Source organism: Poecilia mexicana, unplaced genomic scaffold (assembly GCF_051168715.1).
Source record: "Poecilia mexicana isolate PSO_F unplaced genomic scaffold, ASM5116871v1 scaffold_17, whole genome shotgun sequence".
Classification (NCBI taxonomy): Eukaryota; Metazoa; Chordata; class Actinopteri; order Cyprinodontiformes; family Poeciliidae; genus Poecilia; species Poecilia mexicana.
In genome coordinates, this window is record NW_028263386.1 from 1,734,504 (window position 1) to 1,748,207 (window position 13,704).

Genomic DNA, 13,704 nt, shown 5'->3' on the forward strand with positions numbered 1-13,704 from the left:
GCAGCCGCTAGTCTGTGGTGATTAGAGACGGATCTTTGACCGTCCATTTGTCCTCTAGATCAGGGTGTCCAAAGTGTGGCCTGGGGGCCATTTGTGACCCTTGAAATGATTTTGATCGGCCCCCTGACTGCAAATCACGAACGGCAGAAAATGTGACCGATAATCAACAGTTCATCCCAAAAATGTTTAAATTGTGTTTTTCTTTTAACAAGGCAGCAGTTTGAAACCTTTTTATGTTCTGGATCTTTAAGGATTTATAGATTTCATTAAAATTTCACTTATCAATTATCAGGAAAATAAAAAAATATATTTTTTGCATGAATTTTGCATGTAGTTGTTGACCACAGTGACGAAACGTTTGGACTCCATGTTGGTCTGGAACCGGCGGCTCCGGGGCCACATGGGGCCCTGCAGACCCTCCAACGCTCAGATCCAGTTAAATTAAATTATAATTTGAAGTCATGTTTAAAATGTTGACATGGTTTTTATTAAATGCTAGCTTTAGCTGTTTCCCTGAACGGTTTCATATAATTTATCCAAAACGTCTCCAGTAACTCTGACCTTCTCTGTTGGTTACAAACGTTGTGGAGGTTTTGTGCAACATGTTGGATATTTTGGCTTCTGCTTCTCTGGACCAAACACTTGAATAAATATAATATTTTTGAATTAAATTGAAACTGAACGCGTTGATAAATGTTGGCAATCTCATCAGTTTTCCATTGCTGCTGTTAGCGGATGTAGCTTGTGCATCAGATGTACAGATGTACCAGAAACATGCAAAAACAAAGGTTCCATTTGGAGCTTTTTATATAAACAAAAATGTAATTAGTTGCCTAATTAATTAATTAATCAGCATTTTGGGGAAAAATCAAAATGGCGCCTGTGTAACGTTATATCTGTACCCCAGGAAAACAGGAAGTGATAGACTTCAAATTAAAGGTTCCTAGAAATTCTGATCAACTTTAAAAAGTAAATTATGAACTACAAAAGCACTTCAGTGTAATTTCAAGCATTTGGAACAAATCTGAATTTAAATGCTTCTCCGCACATTTTCATTTAATTGTTTGCCAGATGATGGGAGGCGTTTTGTCTCGGTTTTCCTCGCGGGTCGTACTCAGACTGCGTATCTGTGTCTGTTCAGAGTTTGTGGAGCCGTCGGCTCTATGAACGGCTTCAGATCTCAGTGTTTGGACTCTGCTGCCCAGGGGAAAGTTAAAGGGCAGAGCTGCTCTGAGCAACCAGAGGGAATGGCTGCAACTGTCGCTGCAGGAACGCAGGATGACTCCTGCTGATGTACATGTTTCACAGCTGCTTACAGGAACAGAAGTGGAAATTATTGGAAATTATGAATCACTGTGCATGACGGGTAACAAAGCGTCGCAGGACTCAGAGGGCTGCTTGCATCGCCTGAAATGTCAAAGTGTCGCCTTACAGGGAGCTCATATTTTTAGCTTGGGCGGGCGGTTCTGCAGGCTCAGAGTTTAGTGCCTGGCCCACGTCCCATGGAGATCTGAATCTGGAGCCTTCAGTGTCCTCACACCTATTTTTAAAGGGGGGTAGGTGGAGTTTCCCGTCTCTCTTGCTCCCAGACTGAGTTTGGGTCACAGCGGTTGGGTGTTGCCACTCTGGTCTCCTGCTGGTACCCCAACGCTCCTCCGACCGAACCTGCAAATTTACGTTTCCCAAAACGTCCCCAATGGATCAGCACAAGCTGCGCTCGGCAGGCGTCCAGGAGAAGCTGGAGATCGTCGGGGTGGAGGACGAGGCCGGCAACCCCATCAGCGCCCTCACCATCCTGTCTCTGCTGGAGCGCGTGGCCGGCATCATCGACAACGTCCAGTCCTGCCAGCAGCGCATGGAGGAGCGTCAGCTGGAGCTGGAGAACAACATCAAGACCATCCAGGGCGACGTCCTGAAGCTGGCCAAAGACCACAGCGACACCAGCGGCACCGTGGAGAAGCTCCTGCAGAAGACCCGCAAGGTGAGCGCCAACGTCAAGGAGGTCCGCACGCGCGTGGAGAAGCAGAACGTCCGAGTCAAGAAGGTGGAAACGACGCAGGACGAGCTGCTGACGCGCAACAAGTTCAGAGTGGTCATCTACCAGGTAAGACGAGACGCCGTGAAGGTCTGTGAAGCCGTCAGCGCCTGGACTGAAACCAGAGAGGGAGGCGTTCAGTTTCAGGGGGTTTTCCCACCTGATAGTCCAGTAGACTTGGTTTGATTTGGACCAAACCTTCACCACCTGCTCATCTCCAGCTTCTGTGGCTCTGAGTCAAACCAACCTGTTCCCCTCCTGGCCTGTGGGGGCGCTGCACCAAGAACCACTGAAGGAAACGACACAAAAACCTCTGAAGACACTGAGAGCAACTTCCTTCTTCACCAGATGAAAACAAGATGGAGGCGTCAGATTTTAGAGAATGGAGGATTTCTCTTTTGCACTTTTGTTTTGGTTGAATTTACCCAGAATGCCTTGGGCTCTCGTCCGCTTCCTGAGTTCACTTCAACCAGAAACGGCCAGAATTTGGTCGATGATGCATTCACACCTCTCCGAACCAACTGGGTTTTCTAGAAAAACAAAGTAGATTTTGATCATTTGGACTGAACTGAATTCACCCTGAGGGGACATTTTAAAACGATTCATTTTAAAACGATTCATTTTAAAACGATTCTCCGTCTTCAGGTCGACATTTTAAAACGATTCATTTTAAAACGATTCTCCGTCTTCAGGTCGACATTTTAAAACGATTCATTTTAAAACGATTCTCCGTCTTCAGGTTGACATTTTAAAACGATTCATTTTAAAACGATTCATTTTAAAACGATTCTCCGTCTTCAGATCGACATTTTAAAACGATTCATTTTAAAACGATTCTCCGTCTTCAGGACATTTTAAAACGATTCATTTTAAAACGATTCTCCGTCTTCAGGTTGACATTTTAAAACGATTCATTTTAAAACGATTCATTTTAAAACGATTCTCCGTCTTCAGGTCGACATTTTAAAACGATTCATTTTAAAACGATTCTCCGTCTTCAGGTCGACATTTTAAAACGATTCATTTTAAAACGATTCTCCGTCTTCAGGTCGACATTTTAAAACGATTCATTTTAAAACGATTCTCCGTCTTCAGGTCGACATTTTAAAACGATTCATTTTAAAACGATTCTCCGTCTTCAGGTCGACATTTTAAAACGATTCATTTTAAAACGATTCTCCGTCTTCAGGTCGACATTTTAAAACGATTCATTTTAAAACGATTCTCCGTCTTCAGGTCGACATTTTAAAACGATTCATTTTAAAACGATTCTCCGTCTTCAGGTCGACATTTTAAAACGATTCATTTTAAAACGATTCTCCGTCTTCAGGTCGACATTTTAAAACGATTCATTTTAAAACGATTCATTTTAAAACGATTCTCCGTCTTCAGGTCGACATTTTAAAACGATTCATTTTAAAACGATTCATTTTAAAACGATTCTCCGTCTTCAGGTCGACATTTTAAAACGATTCATTTTAAAACGATTCATTTTAAAACGATTCTCCATCTTCAGCAGAAGATCCAGGCAGATTGGGTTTAAAATGCCCGTTTTAAAACCAATCTGCCTGGTCGATCTCAGCGCCCACCGATTACGAATCCCATCTAAACTGAAAAACATTAAAGCTCAAATCTGAGTTTAGTCAGTGAAGAAGGCGGATATTTTTCTTTAAGAGGAACCGTAGAGTAATTAAGTATCAGGAATAAAGGAAAACTGGGCCAGATGTTAACTGATGAACTGTAAGTCACATCATTAGGAGGCTGAGCAGCAGCAGTGAAACGAAGGGCAGCTGAAGTTCAGACTCATAAGAGCCTCGACTCTAACGCAGTAATTTATAGGAAAAGCTTCATCGTTATGGAGAGGGGGCAGCAGGTCGGCTGGAAGCAGGAAAATACGGAGCGACGCCTCAGTTAGAGCCAGAAACAGCAGCTGTTAGATGAACAAATGCCTGTTTCATCTGCAGGAACCTGTTCTGATCCGTAAGAGTCCGAACCAGCAGGAACATGGACGGGCTGCGGATCCGGTTCTGTCTGACTGAAGGCGGGTCGGCTTTGGTCCAACAGGACAGTCAGCTTTCAATCAGAGCATCAGACTCTGTGGTTCCTGGATTTATGGGGAAATAAAAGGCAATAATTTGGGTTATTCAGCCTGCATGAAACAAAAAGTTATTCATTCATTCATTCACAAATACCTCAGCGTCAAACTAAAGTTTTTACTGCTTAGTTTATAAACTAAATATCAAGCTCCAAACTAAATGCTTCGGCAGCTAGATAAATATTTAGCTTGTCCAGAACTAACTACATATTTAGTTAACATAGAGTTAATATTTCACTCTAAATATTTAGATCTTTAATAAATATTTAGCTTGCTAATTAAATATTCAGTTAGAAACTGTGACATTTATAAATGAACGAATGTCTTTGTTTTTTTTACCCTTTTAGCCGTTTTTGACACTAAATAACCCAAATTACTGCCTCATCTCTGACTGTGTAACGTTTCATTTATCTTCTGCCTAAAGACCAAACCCAACGATGCTCTGACGGGCCGATCTGAGTGTTTTATCTCTATTAAATACTCAATAAATTGTTCATTCGTTGTTCAGATCAGCTGATGGAGACAATCAGCTGCTTTTTCACATCCAGTTTCTCTCAGATCAAATGTAAATTATTTCTTATTAAAGGATTACAGGGAGGATCTCTGGAGTCTGAGCTGGAACTTCGCATTCAGTGGAGGGAGCTGTGGGAGGATTGGAAACCAGTCCTCCAGTAGGATAAACTGGTTTCCAGAGTGGATTAATCAGGGCTGCTGCTTGTTTCTGTTGCTGTTTATGGACGGAGCTGAAGGTGGAGCAGCAGAGAGGAGGGGGTCTCACCCAACAGGAACAGCAAAATGAGCTTTTAATCAATATGAATTCATCCTGGACGTTTTTTACTGACGGTTTCAGCCCAGTGACTTTAAACTCAATAATGTATAATTAATGTTTACATTCATTATTCTGTATCCTGGCAAAAACCATGAAGACGACAGGAAGTGGTTGGAGGATGATGGAGCAGCGATTTTTAATGATTTATTGTGTGAACAAACTTGTTCACGTGATTTTTATGTTTCTTATTTAATGGAAATTGTGAAATGATTTTTTTTGGCCTCAGTGGAATTTTGACATCTGCAGCTGATGATGATCTGATGACTGAGACTGAAGCTTCAGCAGCTCCACCTTTCATTTGATTGGTGAATTATTGAAATGTGCTAACATGTAGCTCCTCTCTGAACACGCAGAGGCTAACAGCAGTGATGCTAACAGCAGTGATGCTAACAGCTAGTTAGCATAGCATCTGAGTGTTTCAGCTTCTCAAACTGCATGTCATTCTGAATATTTTAGATATTATGAAAATCTCAGGGGTTCCTCCCAACGTTTCTTCTTCTACTGTTTTATTCAGCTGAAGTTTATCTGGTCATTGTGCTGAGCGCCACCATCAGGACACATTAAGAAGCAACAATAAGAGCAAAGAAATCAGGTTTTTAAGTTAACTAAAAGTGTTAACAAGTTGCTTGTAGTGTTTTCCAGACTGCTTTGCCTCCTTTTAGCTCTTCATGTAAACATTTCATTTTCACATTTAGCTTTTTACAAACTATTGTTTCAGGGTGTAATCCTGATTTTGCGTCTGAGTAAAAGCTCGGCTGTGTGCGGCGCTGCAGATTCGTTCAGAATAGAAACCGGAGCTCAGTGTGCAGCGAACAGCTGCTGTGGATCTGTGGCAGAGGGGCCTATTCTGGGATGGCATCACTCTCCTGCTGCCTGCCAGGAGGGACAGGCCATAAACTGCTGCCACCCGCAGTCGGAGGCGCAGCGCCACACGGGGCGCAGGCTGGACCCTGATAGGACAGTAGAGAGCAGAGTTACATCATGCAAAATATTTAGACCTGCAGGGCTCTGCGGCCACCAGGGGGCAGCAGAGAAATAATCGTCTTTAGCATATAATCCAAACTGGTAACGGTGACATCAGTGTGGCCTCTTTTGGATCCAGTCTGGATTTAATTAGGACAAAAACGTCAGATTTAATTTTGGAGAGCAAATCTACTCTGGCGGCCATCTTGTCTATACGGTATGCCTGAAACGCCAAACTAAAGTAACTTTAATCATCTTCAGGTGTTGAGTTCAGTTTTCATTTTTAGCTTTGCTCATGTTCTGCATCAGCAGGACGTGAATCCACTGTCTGTGCATCGCCAGCAGCCAGGAGGAGCTGCTGACTGCTCCTCCAGACTAGCCAGCAGCAATTAGCAAACATCTGGTGGAGCTGCTGAGCTCATAGGAGCTGCTGCTCACAGCAAGGCTGGTAAAAATGTTAAAGGGTTAATAGAGGAGCCATGTTGGGATGACTTCCTGGAGGCGGAGCTTCAGAAAGAGCAGGAGCTTCTTAAGGAGACAGAGACCCAGTTTCAAGGTTTTAAATTACAAAGGCAAATTGCTTTTGTCATATTTATAGTATTTTCATAAGAGTTGAAGTTAACATAGCACATAAAACGGCATTAATTCTTCAACTTTTAATCTATTTTCAGGATAGTTTTAAAGCCAGCAGTTTGTTCTTGTTTTTTGGCAGCTGAGAAATGAGTCTGTTTTTATCTGCAGCCTCAGCTGAACGTCACCATTAATAACCTTTTTCTTCAGTCGCTGCCTGTGGCTCCACCGCCTGACCCCGTGGTCTCGGTCCGACCCGGTTTGATCCCGGCGGTCCGACCTTGTGTCGGGTTTCCTCCTGAGCCATGTTCTGTCTTTTTGCTGATACGGCTGCGTTCCTCCTGCAGCTGTTTGTCACTGCTGGAGGAAGAAAGATGGCGGCTGCCGGTATTCAGGCAGAGATCGATGGCTGGCGCCGTCCGCCCACGGCCCACGCCGCCGTCCGCCAGGCTGAGGTCATGGCTTTAGTTTGTGATCCTGCTGCATGCTGGGTAAAACATTCACCTCATCTTCTGATTCCCTTATTGATCCAGTTTATCTCACTGAATCTCTGGTAAACTGAGGTTTCTGTGTTTTTTTAAAGATTTTAATAAATTTTGGAGTTGGGGTTTTAATGCAGATGGTTTCTGCAGATGTTTGTGTTTCTTTGAGGCCTGTTTGACTTTTTATCTCTTGTTTGGTGAGTCTCTGCACATCGCTGGTGTTTTAAGGAGTCCATCTGATCTTTAAGCCGTTAAATTTTCATGTTGTTTTGCTCTTTGTAGATCCTTTCATTGTCAGTTTTTGGCACCATTTTTAAAATAGAGAGGCTTGTAATGGTTTTTATTGGGATTTCATAAAACAGACCAACACTAATAATGTTATTTTCAAACATTTTTAACAATTTGAACCTGAAAAATGTGGTGTGGATTTGTAAACATCCAGCCAGAGAAACCAGGTAGGTAAAAATCTATTCATGTGTTCAAATGGCCTAATCAAATTCAAAAGGACACTACAGTCCTCCGAGTTATATTTGAGTAATAAAGGTTCATTCTGTAGCTCTCCGTATCGTCTCCCTGTATCGTCTCTCCGTTTCGTCTCTCTGTAACGTCTCTCCATATCGTCTCTCCGTATCGTCTCTCCATATTGTCTCTCCATCTCTCCGTATCGTTTCTCCGTATCGTTTCTCCGTATCGTCTCTCCGTAACGTCTCTCCGTAATGTCTCTCTGTATCGTCTCTCCGTATTGTCTCTCCATCTCTCCGTATCATTTCTCCGTATCGTTTCTCCGTATCGTTTCTCCGTATCATCTCTCTGTATCGTCTCTCCGTATCGTTTCTCCATAACGTCTCTCCATAACGTCTCTCCGTAACGTCTCTCCATATTGTCTCTCCGTATCGTCTCTCTGTAACGTCTCTCTGTATCGTCTCTCCGTATTGTCTCTCCATCTCTCCGTATCGTTTCTCCGTATCGTTTCTCCGTATCGTCTCTCTGTATCGTCTCTCCGTATCGTTTCTCCATATCGTCTCTCCATAACATCTCTCCGTAACGTCTCTCCGTATCGTCTCTCCGTATCGCATCTCCGTATCGTCTCCCTGTATCGTCTCTCCGTATCGTTTCTCCATATCGTCTCTCCATAACATCTCTCCGTATCATCTCTCCGTAACGTCTCTCCATATCGTTTCTCCGTATCGTCTCTCCGTATCGCATCTCCGTATCGTCTCCCTGTATCGTCTCTCCGTATCGTTTCTCCATATCGTCTCTCCATAACATCTCTCCGTATCATCTCTCCGTAACGTCTCTCCGTATCGTTTCTCCATATCGTCTCTCCATAACGTCTCTCCGTAACGTCTCTCCGTATCGTCTCTCCGTATCGCATCTCCGTATCGTCTCCCTGTATCGTCTCTCCGTATCGTCTCTCCGTATCGTCTCTCCGTATCGTTTCTCCATATCGTCTCTCCATAACGTCTCTCCGTATCGTCTCTCCGTAACGTCTCTCCATATCGTCTCTCCGTATCGTCTCTCCGTATCGTCTCTCCGTAACGTCTCTCCGTATCGTCTCTCCGTAACGTCTCTCCATATCGTCTCTCCGTATCGTATCTCCGTATCGTCTCCCTGTATCGTCTCTCCGTATCGTCTCACTGTAATGTTGTGTTTTTGTCCCGTAGCTCTCTGTGTGCTCCGATAATCGCCGCCTCTGAACTTCCTGTCTCTTTCTTTCATCACCTCTCGGGTTATTAATACATTCTCTGACCCACATTCCCAGCCGGTGTAATTATTGTGTCATTCACCGTTTTCGGGCTCGTTCTGACAACGCCTCCGTGATTAATGAGTGTGATCATTGCAGGTGGCCGCAGCTTCAGCCTGATTAACTCGCTCCCGCAGCCAAAGTCATCTGTGTGGCGCAGTGGGGGAAATTTCCTGCTGCACTTTCTGTTCGCCCAGGAAAACATGATCATTCTGCTGCTCTTAAACGCTAAAACCTGGTTTTCAGATGTTTAAATGAAAGGATGAATACCTGCTGAGGTTAATGTGCACTGTTAGCGCCTCTGCAGTCAGATTATTTCTGAGGGAATTATAAATACCTGAGCCATTAATCCTGAGAGGAGCAGCAAATGGGAGCTTGTTACTGCAGCTCTTCTCTCACTGTTTGGTCGTCTCTCTGTGACCTTCTCATATGTAAAAATAGGGAAACGTGATCTCATGATGACGGCTGTGTTTTCAGACAGAAACAAGGGGCTGCAGGTCTGACAGCATCTCTGAGGAATATAATGTTTCTGTCTGAGCTGCTTGGGTTTAAGAAGCAGCAGAGTAAATTTATCCGTAATGGAGAGAACAGATCGGTTTCATCTGCACTTGGACAACTGAGCCGTCCGCTGAGATGGAGCCAATGTGATGTATGATAAGAGAGGAGGTTCAGATGGAGCTGCACTGAAGGGTCAAGAAACAGGAATATTTCAGATAAATTAGTCTTAATCTTGACATCTGCAGCTAATGGAGATGTTTAAAGTTACTATCCACTCCAGGTTTTGACTTTAATTTGGCTCCTTTGCAGCATTTCTTTCCTCTTATTCTGTGAATGAAGCTGTAAAATAAAAACCATCTCATTGAAATGAGCTCAGCTGTTTATTAGTGGTAATCCTGTTACTTATAACTGTAATATTTCTAACATAAGTTTAAATCCTGCCAACAGCGCCAAAAACCGCCACACTAAAGGATGTTTTATTAAACAGAGACACTTTCAGGTGGAAGATTTTTGTTATTATTAAACAGACACTGAAACTTATTTGTTAAAAAATCTGACATTTATTTCAAAGATTCTTTACCCACTTATTGTTGTGTATAAAAAAAGTATTTACACCCCCGACCAAATGAAAATCAGAGCCTAAAATAATCCTAAATAATAATTTAAAAAATGTATTTATTACCTTTTGACACGTGCTTGTAATATTTTTAATCAGAAACGTTTTCTTAGGTTTTTGGAAATGTTGTACTTCAGCAGGAATTAAAGTTGAGGTTTGTTGAGCTGCATTCACACCAGCTCTGTTCAGTCCACTTTCAACGGACTGCAGTCCGTTTGCCTGGAAAGTCCGGATCCTTTGGGAAGATGTGAATGTGTCACCAAACTCTGATGGGACAAGAAAGTGAAATCTGGTCCGTCCAAAAGCCTCGACCTCAGTTTGGTTGAAGTTGAATGCATATGTGAACGTCAAGCAGACCAGAAACCGCTCTAAAAGCAGGAAGTGGGCTGCAGCACAGGGCATTCCTGGTAAATACAACCAAAGCTAACATGCTAGCCTAGCGCTAGCAGCAGAAATGGCTCCTGGTCTTTAGCCTAAAGAGAAATCCTCCAACTGCTAAAATCTGACGCCTCCATCTTGTTTCCATCTGGTGAAGAAGGAAGTTGCTCTCAGTGTCTTCAGAGGTTTTTGTGTCGTTTCCTTCAGTGGTTCTTGGTGCAGCGCCCCCACAGGCCAGGAGGGGAACAGGTTGGTTTGACTAGAGAACCTCAGCAGCTGGAGGTGGAGCAGATGAAGAAGGTTTGGTCCCAAATTAAACTGATTCTACTGGAATATCAGGTGAGAAAACACTGCTAGTTTCATTTTATTATTTAATTAAAGTTTCTTAGCACAGCCAAGATGCCTGTAGATGCATATTTGACACAATCCATGAAATATACTAATACTAAATAAACACTTTTCCACCATTTACCATGATGTAAAAATTACTCCAGAACGTTGTTACAAAAACTTTAAAATACTGCTGTTGTTTTTAAGTCGTTGTGAGACCAGATCCACATTTCTCAGTTAATCTCAGGTTTCTCAATTAATCTCAGGTTTCTCAGTTAATTTCAGGTTTCTCAGTTAATCTCAGGTTTCTCAGTTATTCTCAGTTAATCTCAGGTTTCTCTGTTAATCTCAGGTTTCTCAGTTAATCTCAGGTTTCTCAGTTAATCTCAGGTTTCTCAGTTAATCTCAGGTTTCTTGTCGTTATTCAGGGTGAGACGGAGGTCCCATCCGTGGCTGTCACCAAATCTCCCCAAGGACTTGGGCTGGAAGGCCTGGAGATTGAGCCGGATGCCTACGACATCCCCGCCGACCTCTCCTCCGACGAAGAGTACCTGAGAGACGAGGAGCCGGATCCGTCTCGAGCCGCTCGACTCAAGAAGTCCATGGTGAAGAGCACGGAGACCCTGAAGGCCGCCTTCTCCAAGGAGAACATGAGCAAAACCAAAGACAACCTGGGCACCAAGTTCCACAACCTGGGCGAGAAGGTGATGCCGCCGGAGAGGAGGGAGAAGATGCACCAGGCGGGGGAACGGCTGAAGCAGTCCGGCGAGCGACTGAAGGAGAACATCGCCAAGAAAGCCCCCACCAAAGAGACCTTCCGCATCAAGCTGAAGAAAGAGCGGGCCGTCGCCGAGGGCCAGGAGGGGGCGGAGGGCGAGGGCGAGCCGGCCAAGGAGGAGGGCGCCGCGGAAACAAAGAGGGAGGGGCCGGTGGAGGAGGCCGGCGCCACCCGGGTGTCAGAATAACGACCCGAGAACCAGGAACTGGGACACTGGAGGAACGAGGGCTGAGATGTCAGATGATTGTCTCAATTAATAAAATTACTACGGTCTAAATCTTGATTGATAAAATCTGTGAAATGAAGCCTTGGTATTTATGTAAAGGGTGAGACGTGATCAGGTTGTAGTGAGTCCAGACGGTGGCAGAGCCGATGGAGGGAAGGAGGATGACAGGAAGGATTCTGAATGTTGAACTAAATGTACATATAATCTGCACAAACTTCCAGTTTCAGAAGGTGAAATTGTCTTCAGCTGGTCTGACTGGTTTCTGTCTGCGAACATCAGCCTGAGCTCAGAGAAACAACCGATAGAAGAAACAGAGATTTAATAACTAGAAGCTGATCGCTGCCTTCAGATCACCACAGGTTAGTTTCATTAAGGTTAGAAAAGTTCAGGATTCTGACATCAAAACGGTTTTTAATGCAACAAAATCAACATTTCTGCTCATTTCCTCCACATCTGGCCTGAGAAACGGAGAAATCTGCAGTTTCATGGAGTTTTTAATAAACAGCAGCAGCGACCTGCAGCAGGATGTAATTACTGCGCGATTCAACCCTGTTCTGAGCGGCACACAGTGAATTCACCTGGATGTTTCTGAGGTCGCTGCTTTGATTGGACTTTAAACTTTCTGCTCTTCCATCATCAGAGGCTCTGAATTAATCCAGTAGAAATGTGGCTTTTAAAGGAAATTCATTAGTTTGCTTCAGGAGCTCATCTTTCTGTGTCATATTGTTTTATTACTTTTGTACTGCTGCTCTTCATTTACTGCAGTAGAATAAGTTATTTAGGTTTATTTTGGGTATTTTCGATCATATTTTAGGTCTGAAATCCATTTTTTTACAGTTACTCAGAAAATCCTAAATGCTCAAACAGGAATAAAAACCAAACTGTCAGTTTCTCTGTAATGTTTGTGTTTTGACTTGTATAACAAAACCTGGATCAAAAAATAAAACATTTGTTACGTAACAGTTTCATTTTTACTGTCATTATTTATTTGGAGAGGAAAAATAAAAATGATTGGTTTGTGTTTAGCTTCACCTGGTCAAAGAAGCTGGTCGTTGGTTGGTTTCCTGTTGGTTTTTATGTTTGTTGATTTGGTTATTTAGTTGGTTTTATGTTGTTTTTAACAGGCTAATTGGTTGATTAGTTATTTATAAGGTTCTTTAATTAGTTAATTGGTGTTTTGCCTGGTTTTACCAGAGGATAGTTGGGTTATTGATTTATTCATGTTGTGGTTGGTTGGTTGTTTTCATTCGTTATTTAATTGGTTTATTTGTTTGTTTTGATTGGTTGGTAGGATTTTGGTTGTTTTTTAACAGGTTGGTTGGTTAGTTTGGTTGGTTAGTTAGTAGGTTCTTCAGGTGGTTAACTGGCGGTTTGGATGGTTGGATGTCGTCCATTCAAACCCGTCTCTTTGTCTGATGTTTGGTTAGTTTGCTTGGTGAGTTATTGATTATCCTCTTTTGTTTTTTATCCATTAAACCATTTATTCATTGTTCTTTCTTGCTTTATCTTTCTTTAGTTCATTTTGTTCTGTTTTTATTTATTCACAATTAAAAGAAACAGATCCGTCTGTGGGATAAACCGTTTTCTGTCTTCCTGACTTTGACTTTTTTCTCCAGATTTGTGGATTTGTCAGTAAGGTCTGTTTACCAGCAGCAGAGAGTCAGAGGCTGAAATTCAGCCCCAGACCTGCAGAGAGCTGAAGAAAGACACGGAGCATGGAGAGGAGTCCTGGGGAATCCTCTCAGTAAAACATGTTCTGCTCTGAAGCCGAGCTCACTGCGCCTCGTCTGAGGAGGAAACACCAAATATGAAAACATTTAAAAACCAACAAAACGTTAAAAGACTATTTATTGTATTAATGTCTCTTGGAAGAAAACACAGACACGTTTATATGTGTAAATGTCTTTAGTCATTTAGTTATTTTGTAACTATGTTATGTTATTTTTCAGATTTTCATCTTTAAAACCAGAATTTGCTCATAACTTTCTGCCTTTCTCAGCCTGATGTCATTTCTGAGTATTAATTTCCCCCCCATGCCCTCCTGTAGCGCCGCCCCTGGTTTGAAGCTTTCTGCATGTCAATGTGCTGCAGTCGCTGCTTTAAATGCGATCTGCTCTCCAGCTCTGACTAATTCCAGCTCCAGTTTGCCTTTATAAGCAG

At 42.9% G+C, this 13,704-nt stretch overlaps 1 protein-coding gene across 1 annotated transcript; it reads left to right on the plus strand.

The window, feature by feature from the left end:
• The first annotated feature begins 1,300 nt into the window (after positions 1–1,300).
• On the plus strand, positions 1,301–12,509 carry cavin4a (caveolae associated protein 4a). The gene is made up of 2 exons (XM_088015036.1): positions 1,301–2,104; positions 10,969–12,509. Exons 1-2 carry the CDS (start codon positions 1,697–1,699, stop codon positions 11,503–11,505), a joined length of 945 nt encoding a protein of 314 aa, XP_087871162.1. The 5' UTR covers positions 1,301–1,696; the 3' UTR covers positions 11,506–12,509.
• Positions 12,510–13,704: the final 1,195 nt, after the last annotated feature.